General features: G+C 45.8%; 4 protein-coding genes across 6 annotated transcripts in view; 1 reads left to right on the forward strand and 3 right to left on the reverse strand.

The window, feature by feature from the left end:
- LOC132469532 (1-phosphatidylinositol 4,5-bisphosphate phosphodiesterase gamma-1-like) overlaps positions 1–4,253 on the reverse strand; it is a 34,933-nt gene extending 30,680 nt beyond the window's left edge. The window contains 1 exon segment of the mRNA XM_060067523.1: positions 2,047–4,253. Coding sequence (XP_059923506.1) covers positions 2,047–2,317 — 271 coding nt within the window. The 5' untranslated portion in view covers positions 2,318–4,253.
- Positions 4,254–4,375: 122 nt separating this feature from the next.
- On the reverse strand, positions 4,376–14,129 carry naprt (nicotinate phosphoribosyltransferase). The gene is made up of 13 exons (XM_060067599.1): positions 13,831–14,129; positions 13,190–13,317; positions 13,028–13,110; positions 12,721–12,851; positions 12,439–12,554; positions 11,743–11,939; positions 11,225–11,365; positions 10,716–10,800; positions 10,535–10,615; positions 8,148–8,250; positions 7,355–7,509; positions 6,872–6,979; positions 4,376–5,014 (listed from the first exon to the last, which is right to left on the reverse strand). Exons 1-13 carry the CDS (start codon positions 14,075–14,077, stop codon positions 4,928–4,930), a joined length of 1,662 nt encoding a protein of 553 aa, XP_059923582.1. The 5' UTR covers positions 14,078–14,129; the 3' UTR covers positions 4,376–4,927.
- Positions 14,130–14,270: 141 nt separating this feature from the next.
- On the reverse strand, positions 14,271–18,741 carry c12h8orf82 (chromosome 12 C8orf82 homolog). 2 transcript variants are annotated; one of them, XM_060067603.1, is made up of 4 exons: positions 18,615–18,741; positions 17,638–17,832; positions 17,480–17,528; positions 14,271–15,258 (listed from the first exon to the last, which is right to left on the reverse strand). In XM_060067603.1, exons 2-4 carry the CDS (start codon positions 17,782–17,784, stop codon positions 14,780–14,782), a joined length of 675 nt encoding a protein of 224 aa, XP_059923586.1. In that variant the 5' UTR covers positions 17,785–17,832; positions 18,615–18,741; the 3' UTR covers positions 14,271–14,779. The 2 variants fall into 2 exon arrangements, with proteins under 2 accessions (XP_059923586.1, XP_059923585.1); XM_060067602.1 differs by lacking the exon at positions 18,615–18,741 and having other exon boundaries at positions 17,638–17,897.
- si:ch211-191a24.4 (uncharacterized protein LOC100150331 homolog) lies at positions 18,652–21,272 on the forward strand. Of its 2 annotated transcripts, none has more exons than XM_060067600.1 (4): positions 18,652–18,794; positions 19,040–19,157; positions 19,437–19,567; positions 20,124–21,272. In XM_060067600.1, exons 2-4 carry the CDS (start codon positions 19,042–19,044, stop codon positions 20,771–20,773), a joined length of 897 nt encoding a protein of 298 aa, XP_059923583.1. In that variant the 5' UTR covers positions 18,652–18,794; positions 19,040–19,041; the 3' UTR covers positions 20,774–21,272. The 2 variants fall into 2 exon arrangements, with proteins under 2 accessions (XP_059923583.1, XP_059923584.1); XM_060067601.1 differs by having other exon boundaries at positions 18,772–18,910.
- The last annotated feature ends 262 nt before the right edge of the window (positions 21,273–21,534 follow it).

The following is a 21,534-nucleotide window of genomic DNA, read 5'->3' on the forward strand; positions in this document are numbered from 1 at the left end:
TGCTCATTGATGCCCACAGGCCAACACTAGATTAGTGGGCTGTTTATTAGTACAACACCATTGTATGCCGATATAGAATCACATTCACACCATCCCAGGAAGGAGGGGTGCGTTGACCGTGTTCTGTCTCCAGATTGTCTGCGGTGGGACAGGTCAATGTGTTGAAGTAAACCAGTGTGCTGGCGGAACGGTAATCTGGTGATCTACGACGTTGTTTGACCGTTACAATACCTCTGCTGTGTCACCCAGACGCGGTTGAGAGTTAGTCAGACGTGCCGAGACAAGGGAAGAACACACAATAGAAACAAACATTCGACAATAACACAACGCAACCCTTATAGCCCCCAATTCAGAAGGAGCATGAGCAAAATAGGCATGAGGAGTTGAGTGAGAAAAACACGCTGGAAAAGAATGGAGGGGGGTGGGAAAGGATGGACGAGGGACATTTTTTTGTTGAATGTGGACTGAGGTGAATGAGAGAAACAGACGAAAAGTTTTAGAAGGGAGACTTTAAGACCCAGGGAGCGACTGGGAGCCGGCGCTGAGGAGTTTGTTTGTGAAGTGGGCGGCAGCGTGGGCGGGAGACAGGAGGAGGGGGGGAGGTATCTATATGTGGGAAAGGTGTCCAGTTGCCAGTGTGATGTAAAGCCGCACACACACACACACACACACACACACACACACACACACACACACACACACACACACACACACACACACACACACACACTTCTTGAGTGTTTCTTTCTCTTTGGATTGGCCCAGTTATGTTTTTATGTTTTAATAATCAAGACATAAATAATTAACAAAGTTGTGAGGGTGGAGCAGTTAGTTTCTGCTGCAGTCTCTCCATCTGTTTGCATGGAAAGAAAATAAAAGAAACAGGAAAGAAAGAAAGAAAGAAAGAAAGAAAGAAAGAAAGAAAGAAAGAAAGAAAGAAAGAAAGAAAGAAAGAAAGAAAGAAAGAAAGAAAGAAAGAAAGAAAGAAAAGAGACTGACAGACACGCAAACAATTTTAAGAGAAGGGATAGAGGAAGGAGAAAGCAACAAACAGAATCCGAGGGAGAAAAGCTGAGGGAGAGAGACAAGAGAGAAAGGTTGACGAGAGGGAGGGAGGGAGGGAGAGAGAGAGAGAGAGAGAGAGAGAGAGAGAGAGAGAGAGAGAGAGAGAGAGAGAGAGAGAGAGAGAGAGAGAGAGAGAGAGAGAGAGAGAGAGAGAGAGAGAGAGAGAGAGAGAGAGAGAGAGAGAGAGAGAGAGAGAGAGAGAGAGAGAGAGAGTGTCAATTACACAGGCCCTCATTTATATGGGCGATGGAGAGCTATCTGGTGGGACACGCCCGTATGAGCGCACGTCGCCCTATTATCACGCAGGTCAAACTCCTACACATTCCCTCGTAAACTCCAAGAACACAAGGGAGGAATAGCTTGTAGCATGAATAGGGGAGGGAGCAAGCTGCTGGCTTTAAAGGGTGCTAACAGGAAGCTAAAGGGTATAACCAAACCTAGCTCGGGACCCCTAACCCTGGGCCCCAACGATAGTGACCATACCCCTGACAGACAGACAGGTTAGTAGGTAGTCAGTCAGACAGGCCTGAAGATATGCAGTCATTCTCAGACCAGACAGGCACAGGCAGACACAGACCTGTCAGAAAGACACAGACAATCGGTCACTCATTATGTCAGTCAGATGGACAGACATGCAGTACAGTCTGTCCATTAGCCAGTGTGTCAGGGCAGGGTCAACTTAGATTGCTTGTCAGAACCGAAGGAGAGGCAGAGTTCAGAGTTCATGGGGTCACAACCTGCCTGGCTGCTGAGGGGAGTGTTCAGGCAAGACCCCTCAAGACCAACACTGATCAATCATAATATGAATCAATATTACCCTAGCAATGGAGAGGTATATAAAGAACTCCTAGTCTGATGGGCCCACATCCATGTGTGTGTGTGTGTGTGTGTGTGTGTGTGTGTGTGTGTGTGTGTGTGTGTGTGTGTGTGTGTGTGTGTGTGTGTGTGTGTGTGTGTGTGTGTGTGTGCGTGCGCGCTCACTCTCTCCTTCCACTTTGTCCGGGTTGCGGCTCCACACCATTTGGCGCGTGTCCTGCCGGATCTGGAAAGTCCTACGCTCGGGTCTCTGGGACTTCTGGTAGAACACCGTCATCACCGTGCCCACCTCCAGCGTGTGCAGGACACGGGGCCAGGCTTCGTTCCAGTCGACCAGCCGTGATACCGGAGCCCGCGCGCTGGTGCTGTTGCCACCGCCGGGGCTCGCCTCTTCCGCAAACCCATTGATGCTCCCGTTAAACCGCGCGGCGCACATCACTGCATAACCACACCGCGGAACGGCAAAGGATCCCGGGGAGTAGGCCTATCGTTTTTGTTGATGTTGTAATTTAAGAGCTTAAAATATACGAGTCCATGTCACCAATCCCAAAACATGTTGCTTTGTATGATTGTGGAAAGGAGACAATCACACCCAAGCTGTGATTGCATTTCACAACAATGGCACTGAAACTCCCTCCCCGACTGCTCTTAAAAAGAGATAGTGAAACACACGGTGCTCCGTCAGCGACCATTCAACGTAAAAGCCTCCTGAACACGTCTCCTGGAGATGTGGTGTGGATTATTTCCCAGTCCTGGGAGAGGAGGAGGAAGAGAGGGTGGGTGTGTTGGTGGGAGTGATTCTCTCGGTTATCCTTTCCAGATGTTTCTGGCAGAACACCAACATCGGGCTCCAGTTCTCATCACAACCTCCTACGGGGCCCTTTCTCGGTTCCAGTCCCGGTAGACGCCACCGGTTGATGCAGGCAGGCTGTTGATCCCCTCCCTTTCTTTGTAGAATTCCGTTCGACCCAAAACACACGTTATGTAAGCACGCGTAACGGCGGCGGAGGAGGGTGTGCGTGCCACGGAGCGGCCGCGGAGTTGGATAGGATAGCTACCACCGTCGCTCCCGGAGACCCCCGGTCAGACAGCGCGTGGACGGGAGAGCTCGGCGCTGTCCCATCTGCAGAAGAAGCATAGCGGTCAACTTCAACCATTCAGCGTACACCGTTGGAAGCGCACACCGCGCCGCCAACACGATGCATATAATCGGTGAGTTGGTGTTAAGTCCTCGGTGTTAGATGGTTATAGGAGCTCCAACTCCAATGGCGTTTCCACAGCAGCGAACCCGTGCGTGGACAGTCTGTCGCTGGTTCGTATCCTCCTCTAGCTCGGCAGAACGACAGAGGTACCTTGGAGGAGGAAATTAGGGACTAGAAGACCGGAAAAGCTCGAGCAGAGGATTTTTCTTTCGCTTGTGGTGTACCGGAGGAAGGCGGAGAAGGTAGTTGAGAGACGCGCAACTTCCAACTGGAGAAGTGAAGAGGAAGAGAGATCAGGTTGACAGTGACCTCAAGTGGCGGCAAAGAGATTTGCAGCAACAATTTGGAAGGATGGATTTCACCTTAATTTGCACCAAAACAACAGCTGAGTGCTGGTGGTTAGGGGGGACCGAGGTCAATGGGGGTGGAAGCTTCGGAGTTCTCGATTGGTCACGACATGGAGCTACTTCCCGTGGTAAACCAAACATGAGTCCATTCCAAAGTTATGTGGTTTAGGGAAGTTATGTTGTTTGGGATATCAATCATGCAGCATTTGTCAGTTAAACAAGTTATTGCTTTACTTGTTACCCATATCATCCTAACGTCCACATTCCCCGAGTTCCTGCCAGATAATAAGGCCTATTCATTATGTAACGTAAGTGTTGTGTGTTAGGCTACAAAAAACATACTTTGGCCATATTGTCATGATACTCATGGCAACAAATAAATTTGAATTTAATTAAATTTTGCAATCTATGTGTTAACTACCCTATACTTTTATAAATGTAAATTCATACCTTTTGATGGTATTCTCATCTCACTCAACAAATGCAATATTGACTCAGACACAATCATCTCAACCTAGTCCAACCCCTTAACTGGGATGATAAGATTTTTCAAAGAACCTCAAACTCATTCTGGTCAAAAGCATATACAGGAAACCACTTTTAGGTGCACCTAAATCCACTCAAACATCAACTGATATCAGCAACACAGAGATAATCCTCCATTGGGCCTGCTGTCCACGCCAACGGGGTTGACATCACAGCCTTGCTATGTCTGATCAACTCCATATGTACTGGGCTGATCCCAACTACCACCTCAGCCAATCAGCTTCCAGGAACACCCTATCCACAGCAGTGTGTGTGTGTGTGTGTGTGTGTGTGTGTGTGTGTGTGTGTGTGTCATTAGATAGTATGGAATATTACTGGACAACTTATAAGTGTGTGCTTCACTCTTTCACCCTCCATTTTTCCTATTAAATACAAATTAACCGTCAAAACAACTACAACTAGTATATACAGAAGACAGATTTAATATACCTGTGTAACAAGAAAATATTTGGTGTAAACATTTTCATCAAGGCAGTTTGGTCATGACCCAGAATCTTAGCCAATAGGCAGATTACTTTAAAAAAATCTGAAAAAGTTTGAAGAAAACACTGATGAGAAAGTATTCAAGTCAGATACAAATACCTGAAGTCAACATTTTGAAATGAGTGAAAGTACACTCCCCAGTTATCCATCTGACTGGTGATTAAATGATGGTGTTTTAGTAAAGAAGAGACAGGCTTAACGCCTTCATAAGAAAAAACAATCATTTTAATTGTATTATATTATTTTTAAGAAAATACCCACTAACCCTAGAGTGAGATATTTTTAGGTTTAGCAAGGAAATATCAAATTACACAATAAACATTAGTTATTGCTTTCTCTAATTCTGTTCAAGGAAGTAGATATTGGCAGAACACTTCCTTACAAGCATTGGCATGGTATTAACAGTACAAACATGTTCAAGTACAAAAACGAGTGTGTCTCTTTCCCGCTCTCTCTCCTCTACTTCTCCTAGTTGTTCAACAGGAATTTCCCGTTGGCCGAGGTTCCTCTGCGGATCTCTGCTATCAGCTTGTGGAGTTTATCAGACAGTGCCACCTAGTGTCAGACAAGTGCATGATATTTTAGGCAAGACAAGGCAAGGCAACTTTATTTATATAGCACTTCATACACAAGGCAGACTCAAAGTGCTTCACATATAAACATTGTCATACAATAAAATAAAATAATAGATAAGTAAAAGAAAACATATGCAAGAAATGAGTAAAGTGCAATGTATTTAAGAGAAAATTAAATTGAAAGTTAAAAAGGCTTTTTAGTAAGTAAAATTGAAAGTGCAATGTATCTAAGATCAGATCAACAGTCTCTCTGGAACCCAAGTCGGGACTACAACCCGACCTAAAGGAACTTGGTCCTTTCTCTGGAACTCCAATCCAGATTCTAGGACTCTAACCCAGACAGAACTTGGAAACGTCTCCCACGGAGCTCGGTCTCAGAATTCCACCCACACACAAACTCAGGACTCTAACCCTTATACAAACAAACTCAGGACTCTAACCCTTACTCAGGACTCTAACCCTTATACAAACTCAGGACTCTAACCCTTACACAAATACAAACTCAGGACTCTAACCCTTATACAAATACAAACTCAGGACTATAACCCTTATACAAACAAACTCAGGACTCTAACCCTTATACAACCTTTCTCTCTGGTATCAGATCATGTATTTTTCTGGTGAAAATAAAGGGAAAGTTAAAAAGGCATTTTAGTAAAATAAAGGTAAAGTATTTAAGATTTAGCAGAAAGCTAAAGCAAACATAAAAGTCTTCAATCTTGTTTTAAAGGTGCTCAGAGTTGGGGCAAGTCTTAAATCCTCAGGGAGTTTATCCCAGCTATTTGTTGCATAGTAACTAAATCCTGCTTTTCCATGTTTCGTGTTTACTCTGGGGATAATTAACAGATTGGTCTCAGAAGATCTTAGTGTTCTAGAAGGCTTATGTAGTGGAAGCATATCAGTTAAATATTTTGGGCCTAAACCATGTAGGGATTTATAGGTTAGCAACATGATTTTAAAATCAATTCTCTGACCTACAGGAAGCCAATGTAACGATTTAAGAATTGGTGTAATATGTTCACATTTTTTGGTCTTTGTTAAAACTCTAGCAGCAGCATTCTGAACAAGCTGAAGCTTCCTTAGAGTTTGTTTTGGGAGACCTGTAAGGAGACCATTGCAGTAATCAAGCTTACTAGTGATAAAGGCATGTACAAGTTTTTGTAAGTCTTCGGTGGACATGAGCCCTCTAAGTCTTGCTAAATTTTTAAGGTGATAATATGCAGATTTTGTAACTGATTTGATGCGACTTTCGAAATGTAAATCAGAATCCATGATAACCCCTAGATTTCTGGCTTTGATTGAGGTTTTCATGGACAGAGAGTGAAGGTGTTGGGTTACTTTAAGCCTTTCCGTTTTAGCACCAAATACAATTATCTCTGTTTTATCCTCATTTAGCTGAAGGAAATTTCGGCACATCCAGTCTTTCACTTGCTCAATGCACTGGCACAGCAGATCTATGGGCCGATAGTAATTTGGTGATAGCGATACATAGATTTGCGTGTCATCAGCATAGCAATGATGGTCAATATTGTTATTATGCATGATTTGCCCTAGTGGGAGCATGTAGATGTTGAATAAAGAGGGTCCTAAGATCGAACCTTGTGGGACTCCACACATCACGTTGGTTGATTCTGATACAAAGTCGCCAATGGAAACAAAGTAGTTCCTATTTTGTAGGTAGGATCTGAACCAATTTAAGACTGTGCCTGAAAGCCCCACCCAGTTTTCTAACCTGTCCAAAAGTATTGTATGGTCTCTACAGTATCGAATGCAGCACTGTACACAGTATGTCATATACAGTACAGTAGGTGTGTGTGTGTGTGTGTGTGTATCTTACAGTGTAAGGTTCGGGGTCCTGTAATCTCTTGTGTCGGGGGTCCAGGTTCTGAATGGACCTCTGGACTTTCTCTCTGCATTCAGCATCACTGCATAGAGGCTGTGTGATCTACAAAATACAGACAAACACGATGATGTGTTTATTATGTAGTAATATTGCTACACTGCGGGGGCGCGATAGTCCACCTGAAGGCTAGATTGCCTAACTGTCAGTGTCATTCACTTTGGAGGAGAGCGTCTGCTAAAATTACTTTACCACAGTAAGTAGCAATGTTGGAGAAGTATGAGTTGCACCACTGTTGGGGGACTTTAACTGGGGCCGAGAACAAACCACGGCAGGCCATCAATGTTTAATGGTACAAATGTACAACTGATGAATTCCTTGTATAAATATCGGCCCTTTGGCCAAAAGATTTCACATTCCTGGCCTAGACCGAGAAAGCTGAGAGTCGAGTTCCCAAATCCAGCAGGACCAATTCCTAACCTGTCCCTTGGCGAACACTTCCTGCCGTAGACATGTGACCTGTGTGGGCGTGACGGCTAGGTGAGCCTCCTGTCCCAGGGGGTAGCAGCGGAGGGTCTGTCCCGCCAGGGGAGGGGGCTCCTCAGAGAGACACAGCAGGTCCATCAGGGGGTGACCTGCAGGACAGAGACAAGGTGGGTGATTGGGGGAACGCTACTGTGTGCAGGCAGGAAAGTGTCCTGTTGTTACTCTCGAGCCCCAGCTAAAAGGTTCTTGGTTTCGACCCCCAGTAAACATAGCCTCCCCTGTTTATCAACCAGCAGTGGTCCCCAACAGTTTCTTTTGGTCCTGACCCTCTTTCTAGCCCTACAAATGTTGAGACCCAACTTTAACTTATGTAGATCTGTTTTTTTTTGTATTTTTACCCAATCAACATCTGCCGGTAATGTCATGTCCCGCTGAACCAATCGCTTTGGTCTATTAAGACGCCATTATGACAGACCTTTACAAAGAAAGTGAACTAAAACGGATCATCCAATCATTAACTAATGTTGGCAATATCCGGCAAAGCAGTATGCATGTCAGAGGACCCCAAGTGGGCTCCTGACCCAAAGGTAGGGAACCACTGCCCTAAACGCGGACATATAGCTATTTGCTTTTTAACGACATGTATCTTAATTCGCCCTGGGTCACTTTGGAAAATCTGTGATAAAACTAAATTCAGCTTTATAACCAAATTAAGCTTTTGTGTATGTTAAATTCATATATTTAGGAGAGGAGAATATGGATGAGAGAATACAGCAGGGAGCCTCACCCTCGCTGTCCAGCAGACGGTACACAGCCTTCTTCCCAGGAACAGTGCTCTTCTCTGGGTCTTCACTGAATTTCATCCTGGGGCTCCCCCGGACCTCCACCAACTTACACACACACACACACACACACACACACACACACACACACACACACACACACACACACACACACACACACACACACACACACACACACACACACACACACACACACACACACACACACACACACACACACACACTTCAGAACTGAGCAAAGCAGCTAATAAGAAAGGAATGCAGGCAGGTTTATTAAAGGTCCCATGGCCTGAAAATCTCACTTTGAGGTTTTCTAACATAAATATGAGTTCCCCTAGCCTGCCTATGGTCCCCCAGCGGCTAAAACTTGCGTTTGGTGTAAAACGAGCACTAGGTATTCTGCTCGCCTTTGAAAAACTGAGGCTCAAGCGCGCTGATTTGGAATGTGGCCCCATATGTCGTCATAAAGGATCTAAGCTCCTCCCCTTTCTCTGCCTTGCCCGCCCAGATAATTTGGCCTGCCAATGAGATGTGTGAGCGCCACCTGTGTGTGTGTGATTACACACACTGTAACGCAGGTGTTTGCTGTTGGTTTTATGGTGCATAACACGTCGGTTCTTTGACGTCTCTTGTATTTCCACAACGAGGTCTGTAGTGGGGGTTATCTCAGCCATGGTTGAGAATGAATTGGGGGAAAGGAACTTTGGCTTTGACTCCCTGAGGTACATGAACCACGACATGGAGGAGAAAGGGATTGTTGGCCGCGAATGTCTCCCGCATGAGCCCCGCTTCCCGCTGCCGAGGGACCACTGCCTCGGCGCTGCAGGAGGCGGTGGTGCCTAAGCGCTGACCGCTGCCGAGGCAGTGGTCCCTCTGCAGCGAGGCTCCGGCGGGAGACAATCGCGGGCAACAATCCCTTTCTCCTCCATGACGTGGTTCAGTCTACTTCAGATTGATGTGGACGTGGAAGAATCAGAGACGTAAGAGAACCCGACGCTAGGGATGGGCACGAGTAGTAAATTCCAAACTCGAGTGATCGAAGGAACTCCTCGAGGATCAATCGAGTACTCGTTAAATCAAATCTATTTTTAGAATGCAACGCATCTGCAGCAGGAATAGGCCTGATGATGAACGGCAATATTACCAACCAAACATGTAGGCCTAATGCTTATTCTCCATCATAACAGAGTTATCAGAGTATTCATTATTTATTTTTGCAAACGTTCAAAACACATTTCCCTTACAAAAATAAATATGCGTCTCACAATTTAAATCACGTCGAACCAAGGCCTGTAACAGTTTAAAAAAAACAAAACAAGTAGCCTAACCATTGCAAATAAATGCTTAAAGCTGCAAATAAAACGGCAGCAAATGGACTATGGAAATACTCAGCGTTGTGATCTTCTCTACACGCCCGGGATTACAGCTGCGTCTTGCGGCGGTGAAAATATAGCCGACACACTTTCACTTTCACCGTTGCTGCGGGTCTGCTTACCCGAACTCACTGTTGTGTTTCAGGAGCATATGTTGCCGCATAGTACTTTCTGGTAGCTCGATTTCGCTTGGCATATTTTACATTTCACCTTATGATCTCCTATTTCTTTAAAGTATTTCAATTCTTCGCTGCGGTTTGCTTTAACCGCCATCTCTTAACTTTTTGAATTCTGGCATGCCTGCACACGCCACGGAACGCGCCATGGAAATGGATGCATTTAATTTTCTTTGTGCCCACGTCATGCGTTAGTGGCGCCGAATTGATACATTTGCTTCAGAAAACGTTGTTTGTGTGTGTATATGCAAACTCGAGTTTGCCTGTCCACCAACCGAGTTCATTTGTAACGAGTAGTACTCGAGTAATCGATTCCTCACGCCCATCCCTACCCGACGCGGTCGTTTGAGATTCATAATATCGTCTGGAGGCTCACACAGCTTTTGGCCGTGAGAATATATATTATATGATATAGATATCTATGTATAATATGATATTATTTAGATATAGAGCTCTAGGATTCCTGTGTGTTCTAGAATATTTGCAGAACACGGCTAAAGGCTGTGTGCGCCTCGCCATTGCGATACATCCACTGTAAACAGAGCGCATGGTACCGTGGCTGCAAGCTGCTCAGGGCCACACCCCCACCATCCTCCTTGACCCGCCTCTCTCCTCCTCATTTGCATTTGGGGAAAGCTCAATGTGCGACTGGCTCGTAGTAGCTGTAATTCTGCACCAAGGCTGAATTTTGGGAACGTCTTCAAATACTGTGTTTGGGGCCTACTAATATCTAAATTAAAGCATCCATAAAGTTGCATGTCATGGGACCTTTAAAGTTCGGTCCCTCCATGTGTGTATACCAGTGTGTACATTAAACATTACCTTGTACACACATCCCAAGGACGGCTGCCTTGTGCACGTTACCAAGTGGGTTCCCACTCCCACCACATTGATTTCGTTCTCCTAAAACACAGAGAGATACACAAGGTCTCAGTGAGGGGCCCATGGAGGAAGAGGTACGGTTAGACCTGTTCAGAACAGGATCTGCTTCAGGCTCCCTTACCTTCTTGCTGAGCTCCATCATGCTCTGCTCTGAGATGTTGTTGGTCCCAACGATGATCAGAGATTCGAACACAGGGACGGAGAAGCTAGAGGAATCCCAAGCAGAAGTTATCAGGTTATAATAATGGAATCCAAAGCGATACAATGTATTCAGAGGCATGTCATTAAGGAGCAGGTAGTTGGGGGGCATCTTGCTCAAAGATGACGACAGTGGACATTGGGGATCAAACCCAGAGCCTTTCAGCTTGGAGTTGAACACTGGCAGAGCTCTGACCCTCCTTCTCCTTAGTACTATCGTTCCAGGGTGCCTATTTTGGTGTCATTAATGGCCAGGTAAGGGTTATAATGTCACTCAAGGGTACCTACAGGTAGAACCCAGAACCTTTTTACTGTGTGTTGGACAACCGTAACACTAATCTATCTTGCCCTATGTCTGAATAGCTATCACTGGCTGGCCCATTAGTAGAGTGATATAGAGTAGAGAGTGTAGACAAAGAAGCGTTCACTCACTGCTTGGCGCAGTGTTTGAAGACGCGGCGTACTTCCACCGACTGCCTGCAGAGGTCGCCACTGTCCAGACGCACCCCCCGCGGCTGGTGGCCCAGCTCAATCAGTGCCATGGCAACCGCACAGAAGTTCAGCAGCCCACTACTGTGGAGGTGTAGACAGACAGACAGACTTATTACGAAAGTCAACCACATACAAAAAACTCAGACATGCAGTGGTGCGGTCAAACATTCAAAGAGATGGCAGAGCACTATAGAGATAGATATTATGATGACCAAGCCAAGAAGGTCTGAATAATATACATCATGAGGTAAATTCTACCTCAACCAACTGCATTAAAACGTTTACACTTACAACTGGCTTCATGGGTACGAACAAATTTAGTTCGATATTTATAAGAGGCTGTACGCATGCTCGCTATTAATAAACATCAGTGACCTAGACATTTAGAAAGTTTATGTTACAAGTTTATGTTTAACTTTCAGCGTGAACGGCGAAGATGTCAGAAGTACTGGTGTTACCAGCTAACACTGTAGCTGTCAATCACAGGCAGGAAGTTTCCAGGGTAGGCGATGGCATAGGACAGGAAAGCTGCCAGCTCGCCCTCATGGATCTTCGCAGGCTCCGCCCCCAGGAGCTCACAGAGACGACCTAGAAGGCCCTTGGTGAGCGAGATCAGGTCGATTGGGTCCTTCTCTCCGTCCGCCGGCAGGAGAGTCTGTCCGGTAACAGGAAACAGGAGGTGGTCAAATGTCTCATTATAATGAATAAAGGAATGAGCTGGGAATATAGAGCTCATTGTATTGTACTAATGTACTCTGATATTCCAATAATGTATCAATCACATTCAATTTATGCTCCAATAATAAACCCAACATATATCAAGAATCCATATAATATTATATAATCCAATAATATACAGTCATCAATTATATGCCAATAGCATTCCAGTAATAATAATATGCCAATATTAGGTGACATTTGCCAGATTTCGTAAAAAGTTATTTGAGTAACGAACATGATAAAATCCCTCAAATTATATTATTATTATAATCGTATCTACAAGAATAGAAAGGCTTTCACAGAAGTGCAGACCTTAAACAGAGTATACTAATGGTGGTTTATTAATGGAAATACAATACAATATACAGCTAATAATATTCAGGTTAAAGAGTTGGTGTGAATGACTGACAGCCAGGAGGCGGGAGAACACAGACCTGAGGCCACACCTCCTCCAGGGAGGAAAAGGAAGTGACATAAGAGTGGGCCATGGTTCCTGCTACAGGGATGCCGAACAGGAATCCCGCCTGCACGTTACTGGTCATATCAAAGCCTGGGGAGCCACACATAGTCACTCACAGAGAGTGGTGTGTGTGTGTGTGTGTGTGTGTGTGTGTGTGTGTGTGTGTGTGTGTGTGTGTGTGTGTGTGTGTGTGTGTGTGTGTGTGTGTGTGTGTGTGTGTGTGTGTGTGTGTGTGTGTGTGTGTGTGTGATAGTACCTCCTATGTGTGTGTATCGCGAGGCGGTGAGTCCACCGTCCGGGCCCTGGGCCCTCCGGAGCCCCAGCTCCAGCAGCTTCCTGTCAGGCCCCGCGGCCAGACGGAACCGGGCAGCGTTACTGCACACCAGACTGGACCAGACACACACACACAAAGGAAGTACAAGACCATGCAAACATAATACAGCACACACCAACCACAAGTCATTTTGTTGCTAAAATAAACAAAATATTTTAAACCTGTGCACGTGTGTTTGTGTGTGTGTGTGTGTGTGTGTGTGTGTGTGTGTGTGTGTGTGTGTGTGTACCTGGCATAGTTGACTAAACACAGCAAGCTGGTCTCCAGCAGTTGGACCACAGCCAAAGGACCAGCCACCTCCATGAGCGGCACCTGCATTCACGAAAACACATCACCATCATCACAAACTCTAACGGTTAAACCCCACTACTCCCTGTCTCGAGAATCTCACCCTGGCGAAGACCACAGTCGCCTCAGGAACGGCGCGCAGGTTCACCCCGGAACAGTCCAGCTCCCGCAGAAATTGGAAGAAGGCGGGGTTGGTGGTGGGAGGTAGAACAGACCGAAGGTACTCCACGTCTGGCCCCGCCCACAATCACACACAACAGAGAAGCGGCCAATCACGCTCGTCATAATAACTCTCACACTGAGGACTCAGTTGTTATATGAACAAAAAAAAGGGTCGTTTTTTTTAGAACATTTAACAGGGAAAGTAAAGCTAGGACCAATCGAGATATGACGTCACTGTCGACGTCGGTTGAATGTCAATATTATGAGGCACGCGCTTTATAATTACACATTTATGGTAGCATTGGCAAAAAACTAAATAGTTATAAGCAACGTTTGTTAAGGACTATCTGATCATTTTAGTGTAGGATGTTGTCGATTGATAGGCATGTATGAGAAGGTGTACTGTCCAGTGAACTTTGCGGGATTCGACCGATGGGGTCAAGTTAAACGGTAGTGGGGCGCAAGGCAGCGCAACTAAGTCATTACGCAATGCCTATCGTAACCTTGTGTAATGATGTGGCTGATTACATTGGCATCGGTCCCAGCACGTGAAACACTCTCCTCTGACCATTGACCACTCACCTTCTTCCGTAAAGCGAAAGTTTCGCAAGAAAAGCAGACAGTCGTGCACACCGGAGAACAGCGAAAAGCCGCCGCCGAAGGGGTTCTCCCTGAAGAACAATTCGAACACGGCGGGCTCGTTGTGCCGTCCGGAGTTCCAATAGGCATAAGCCATGGTAAACTGGTATAGGTCCGTCAGCATGGGGGGCACGCGGGCACGGATGGACCGCTCTATAGCCTCGCATGCCTTGCTCAACGGAGCTGCCATGTTCACACACGGCTGGCTCCCGTTCAACTGGAGTCAGAGCTGCCGAGACACCTGGGAGATGAAGTTCTTCAATGCGCCGCACAACTGTTACACCGTTATGCAATTGCGCACCAGTAACGACGGTCAGAATGAAAGCAATTTCGTTGCAGTTTAACCAAGCCCCACAACCAAGAATTGTTATTGAAGTAGACACTTTTAGTGACATTTTATCAAGAAGCTACTTTTATTGTAGGCACAGGTTCAATGTCAGTCACACGTGTCATTGAATAATATGCTTTTCACGTGACTGTCAGTGACATGCTTTGCGAAATGTACTGGTGTAATACTTTATATTAATGAACCAACTGCAAACTCCCTATTTCCAAAGTTACCTTAGGCTATATAGTGCATCATGAAGACTAAACTTTGTAATATTCAGCCTCATTTTACCAAACCACTTTGCATAATGTCAATACATGATGCCAAGCGTTCCTTGGGGCAATGCTGACACCACATCAGGTTCTAGAAGATACTAGACCTCACTAAATACATATTTATTCAGTAGATGTTGAAATCAATGGCAGACATGTTGGCTGCAGTTTCTTTAGTTTCCTTTGCTTCAGAAGAGACACTTCTGTCACGACCAAGTTCTAAACCAGAGCGGTGTCCATTCCACTTTCAAATAAATAACATATTCATAGTATTCTTTTTGTTTCTGCTTCATCACCCGCTGCTCTGCCCCTCCTCCCTGGGGAAGAACATGGCCAGCTCATTGGTCAGTACGTGCCGACCCCCCGCCCACAGGAAGTGCGTCGGCTGCTCCTCTTGGCCCTGCTGCTCGTAGAGGAAGAAGGGGCTGAGCTCGATAGCCAGGGCCGACCGAACCAGGCCCACCCCTCCAGCCAGCTCCGGACAGGGGTGATAGACGCGTCCACTGGCCGGGTGCATGTAGAGGGCCTCCGGGCGGAACGGTGCGCTGAGCTGCTCACCTCCCCCGCAGTACGACAGCACACCGGGGCCCGGCCCCGGGGGCAGCTCCTCCGTCGGGGGCGGCAGCAGGTGTGTGAAGACCAGGGGCCGGTCGTCGCAGCGCACAAAGTTCCTCTCGCGTCCGCACAGCGACAGGAAGGGGAAGTGTTCACTGTAGCGGCCGCCCTGGTTGCTACGCAGGCGGCTGAAGAAGAACACCAAGAACTTCTGGTCTGGGGGTTCAAAATCAAAAAGAAGGGGGAATAGTCACATGAATATGAATGAAAAAATAATAATCACAAAATAGAACCCTGAATTACGTTACAGTATAGCCACTTTTTTGGGAGACGCCAGCTTGGAGGGGGGGGAGGGTAGAATAGGCAAGCAGTTAGGGTGATTGATGCCCATTTAAGAGGCGGGTTCAAAACCCAATGTCCACAGTCTACCATAGGCATCTGAGCAATAAGACTAACCTCAGCACACATTAATGATTCATCCAAAATGCCAGGGGCGCTGGAAAGACAGGCTCTGCTAAATGACTAAACAGTTATGAAGGGTAAACAACACCTTTTCAGATGTTACAAAAGTCAAACAAAGTCTCTACCAGGGAGGTGTGCTGGTCATGGATGTTGGATTAAGATGCATTAACCAATTAGAGTAGCAATACTCTGAACAATTCCTCCCTTGTAGAGTTAATATGGGGCACATGATATACTGCCGAAGATTTCATCATTGCCGATATAGGGATAAGCCATATATATTTATATAGGTCCACATGTAATGGAGCTGTTAAAAACGGTTGAACACACACACACACACACACACACACACACACACACACACACACACACACACAGACAGACAGACAGACAGACAGACAGACAGACAGACAGACAGACAGACAGACAGACAGACAGACAGACAGACAGACAGACAGACAGACAGACAGACAGACAGACAGACAGACAGACAGACAGACAGACAGACAGACAGACAGACAGACAGACAGACAGACAGACAGACAGACAGACAGACAGACAGACAGACAGACAGACAGACAGACAGACAGACAGACAGACAGACAGACAGACAGACAGACAGACAGACAGACAGACAGACAGACAGACAGACAGACAGACAGACAGACAGACAGACAGACAGACAGACAGACAGACAGACAGACAGACAGACAGACAGACAGACAGACAGACAGACAGACAGACAGACAGACAGACAGACAGACAGACAGACAGACAGACAGACAGACAGACAGACAGACAGACAGACAGACAGACAGACAGACAGACAGACAGACAGACAGACAGACAGACAGACAGACAGACAGACAGACAGACAGACAGACAGACAGACAGACAGACAGACAGACAGACAGACAGACAGACAGACAGACAGACAGACAGACAGACAGACAGACAGACAGACAGACAGACAGACAGACAGACAGACAGACAGACAGACAGACAGACAGACAGACAGACAGACAGACAGACAGACAGACAGACAGACAGACAGACAGACAGACAGACAGACAGACAGACAGACAGACAGACAGACAGACAGACAGACAGACAGACAGACAGACAGACAGACAGACAGACAGACAGACAGACAGACAGACAGACAGACAGACAGACAGACAGACAGACAGACAGACAGACAGACAGACAGACAGACAGACAGACAGACAGACAGACAGACAGACAGACAGACAGACAGACAGACAGACAGACAGACAGACAGACAGACAGACAGACAGACAGACAGACAGACAGACAGACAGACAGACAGACAGACAGACAGACAGACAGACAGACAGACAGACAGACAGACAGACAGACAGACAGACAGACAGACAGACAGACAGACAGACAGACAGACAGACAGACAGACAGACAGACAGACAGACAGACAGACAGACAGACAGACAGACGTTGTGTGTTTTGCAGATGATACCCATAGGAATGTGTAGGCGGTTGAGTGAAAAGGGTCTCACATTTGTTTTACATGTGTATGTTTGCAAAAAATATGCTTTTCACTGGAGGTGAAATGGGACTTAGCGCAGTCGGGCTGCAGTTTACTGAGAAAAGTTAGATTTTTCGCTACGATCTAGGGATATGGGTTACAAGATCAATGGGAAATCACTTTAGGAAACTGACACGAACACCAACTCTGTTGTTTTTTTTACATCCCCTGGATGTAACACTTGTAAAGGGGTTGTTGATGACTGAAATATCTTCAAATCTTTAAACATGTCCTCCTGTTTTACATCACAGAATCGCCCTCGTCAGGGTAAAAAGTTACTTTTTTGGACAGTCACCGATTACGTATGATGTTTAACATGACTCAAAGTCCATAAGACCTTTGAGGAATGCGTGAGTTATTAAAATAAATAAGTTGGCTATTCTATAGGCTTCATTCTGATCTTCTGTTTACCTTTAAAGCAAGTCACAAAGTTCTTCACTTTCGTGTCATCAAGGAACAGCTGTAAAAACAAAGACCCGCCCCCCAACAACATTAGAACAATGTTGTGACAAGACGATATTGGGTCCATGTTATGAGTGGATGAATTGTACATCGGTCCAGATATTCACCTGTCCTTGGTGGTCAATATAATAAAAGTATTCACGGATGCGAGGTTCGGGGCTCTGGCCCTGAACATAAGTGACTATGGACCGCAAACAGCACCGCACAGGTGAAGTGAAGCTCCGCAGGTTCCGCAGAGCAGCGGCGCACAGCATGCTTCCTCCAAAGATCAAATGTTCTGTCAATATTGTTCATAAACGCAGCTGTAGGGATAGAGCAGAAAACACAGTTCACATGCCGGAAGTTATTGTTCCATGGGAAAACACTGGGTTTATAACTGCTGCCATCTAGTGGAATAAATGTGCTAAAACATCAGACAAGCACCATTTAATACTTTCAAATTACCGAAATCTTTAGATAATTTTTTTTTTCTGTCTACTATTTTCTTCTGTTATTTTACATTTATTTTTTTAAATGGTTTGATTTCAATGTGTATTCTGTTTTTGTAATTTTTTTTAAGATTAGATTCCTCAACAAACTGTATAAAACAAATAAAAAAAATCTTCTTTCCGTTCAACATAAAAGTACCATTTTACTAAAAGATTTTAGTCGTCATTAAATATTTACTATTTATTTCCAATAAAGTTGTCTAATTATGTGAAAATAACTCACAGCCTATCAGATATACATGAGACTAAAGCCCACTGTCTCGAATGAATATACCTACATCAGGAGGATAGAGCCTTTGCTTTTTAAAAATCGATTAATCTATTAAAACTAAATCCTATAAAATAAAAATGAAATAATCTGGAAAATCCTATCGACCAACGCGGGACAGGCCACAATATACGAGGACTGGGTGGTGACCAGACGACCAACTCAGATAAGATATGAGGAGCTGCCCAGATCAGAATCCTCTGATAAGCAGGCGGCCAAATCAAAAGCACTCGTCATCCCTTGAACCAGGTCCAAGGTCCTGCCCAATCGAAACCTTGAGGACCTCAAGAGGAATGGATTGACGACGTGAAGGCGAGAAGTATTTTACCTGTAGTGCACCTGTGAATCCTGACTTCCGCCTTCCTCCCCCGTCGGCTTGGTGGCGGTCTATCTTTCTACCTGTAGACCTACCCTGAAAACTACATTTTTCCTACACAGAAAGGCGTGCGAGCTCAAACAAAATGGAGAGATATTTGGACTTTTAACTTCGGATCTCAAACAGCAGGCAGTAAGTGTATATTATAGGGGTTTTAATCGGCTCTTTTTGTGGTATCAACTACACAGAGTAGAGACATTTGAACAATACTCCATTCTCCTGTTGCGTAACGATAGTTTGTAACAAAAGTAAGTAAATTAAACAAGCTATTCAGTCAATACAAGGCCAATTGTACAAAACAAGGCAAAACACCAACGGGAGCTACATAGGTGGATTATTTCGCCCAGAGTGACAGGGTGGCCTACTTTCTCCAACAGCTATGAGCCATCAACCAAGGAACAAGAGGGGGCACCGGGACCGAAACGGGGAGCGTCGAGAGAATCGAGCATCCAACGACAGGTACCCCGAGGACGACAGGCAGCCCTCGCCTGACAGGTTGGTCGGCGTACCATTTTTAAAGTAGGGCCTACAATTATTGTCATTTGTTTGATGCTGTCTTTAGTTTTAGTCGGTCCAATGACCGACCGTGCCTTCCTCGTTTGTTTTGATCTCAACGATTGTTCATTGGTTGATTTGATCGACAGCTATTTCCTTGATTTAAAAGGAAAAAAAGTCGATTGACTGTAAAATTAAGTCTCATACCGTCTGACTTTATTGTTGTTTATGTCTTTCTGTTGTTAACTACTGCCTATTAATTCCTCTTTTCCCTCTCAGGTCGTCTCGTCCGCCCTACTACCCTGCACAAGACAGACCTGAAACCAGCCATGCACGGGACAGAGGAGCACGAGACGTCCCCAGAGAGATACCCAAAGAATCCACATGCTCGCACATATGTTCGCGACGAGGTAAGTCATCAAATATTAGTTTTTATATGTTTCAGTCGTCTGGGCAGAAAGTTGTAGAGCCGGAAGAAATGTGAACAATTGATCGGCAAACGATGAACCACTTTAGCTGGACGATACCCTCAGCCCCTCCCGCGAGGAACCGGTTTTCTGTTATTTGTGACGTCAGCCCTCTCTCAGCCTATTTAATACTAATGCTTTCAGCGTGAAACATGATCACTACAATTTACACCTATTAATCACACACATCCTTTTGAATGTAAAATAGCCAATTGTGTATTCCATAGAGCCCATGACAATTTGCTATACTATATTTGGCATTCCACATAAAAAAAAATTGTGGCGAATACTATACAAATTTAGGGTGCCTCTTTCTTAAGTGACTTCCAGTCGATTCAGAAGATACATAGGGGTAATTCAGGACCAGGTAGGGGTTCGGCAAATCTTCTGTCAAAGATGGCTGCAGGTCTTCATACTTCGGCGATCGAACCCATGAACATTTAGCTTGGAAGACTAATTATTTTTGTGTGTGTGTGTGTGTAATGCAACTTATTCCCAGGCATCGTGCTGATGTGCTCGGTGCTGACCAACGCCCTGGTGCTGATCTGCGTGGTGGCGGCACAGATGGTGATGTCCGGGCTGACGTCCAATGGTGGCCTGGGCGGATTCAACATCAACTCCAACTTCAACCTGCAGGGCACGGAGCTGCAACAGGTGCGGGACCTGGACATGCAGTACAGCCAGATGCGCGCGCCGGGCATCTATGGCGGCCTGGCCTTCAGCCTGGTGTTCGGCGTGGGCTCCCTGGTGTTCGCCGTGTCGGGGAACAAGGCCCCCCACCACCTGCCCCGTAAGACCCTGTACGCGGCGCTGGTGTTCCAGGCGGTGGGCGCCGTGGCCTACGTGGTCGCCGTCGGCCTCTACCTGCACTTTGTCATCGGCGTCAACGCCACGGACGTGTGCCAGAAGCGCGAGCGGCTGTACGCTCGCAACGGCTACACGTGGATGAACTGTGACGTGGGCGGGGCCGACGCCGCCGTAGCGATGTTTGGACTCATCACGGCCATTTTGTACGCCGTCGGCACCTGGCTCACCTTCACGACCATCCGCGGCGTGAGGCGCTACCACCAGGACAGGAAGCGCCACGAGGCGGGGAGACGCGAGGAGAGATCTCAGCCGCCGACCAGGGCGGACACGACCATGGTGTGAGGCTCCGGGGGTGGGTCACACCGAGGGCGGACACGACCATGGTGTGAGGCTCCAGGGGGGGTCACACCGAGGGCGGAGACGACCATGGTGTGAGGCTCCAGGGGGGGTCACACCGAGGGCGGAGACGACCATGATGGGACACTCCGGGGGGTTCAAAGTGCAGATTGTTTCCTTTTTTTTTATTAAAGTTGATCTATACCAGAACTAACTTTGGTTAATGCAAATGCCGCTCCTGAATGTCCCAAATTGGTGTCAAGTGATGATGTATCTGGACCAATACTGGTCACTGTGTGATATCACCCGGCACTAGTCTGACCTGAGATTTTATTTGTACGTTTACTTTTTAATAACTCCTAAAGGATCCGTGAATGTTAATTTCATCTAGTGCCTCATCAATTTTAAGCTTGTTTCATAGGGTTTTGCAATCAATGTTTTTTAATGTTTTATGATTTTGTTGTAAAATAATGTAGATATGTTTAATAAAATACATGAAATTTAAGTTTACCATTTACATACATCTCGTCAGAGCAAACTTCCCTTAAAAATACAGGCCATAAATAAAGCCTGTTTCATAAGCTGTCACATTTAAATTTTAACTGATAGAGGGTTAAAATAAACTTGACTCTTGATAACAGGCCTTACAAATAAACTTCATCTTTCAGTATTTAATCTGATAATGGTCTATACAAATACACTTGAACTCTTGAGTATATAATCGTGATAGGCTAAACAAACAAACTCCACCTTCCGCGAGTAAGGTC

Source organism: Gadus macrocephalus, chromosome 12, assembly GCF_031168955.1.
Source record: "Gadus macrocephalus chromosome 12, ASM3116895v1".
Classification (NCBI taxonomy): Eukaryota; Metazoa; Chordata; class Actinopteri; order Gadiformes; family Gadidae; genus Gadus; species Gadus macrocephalus.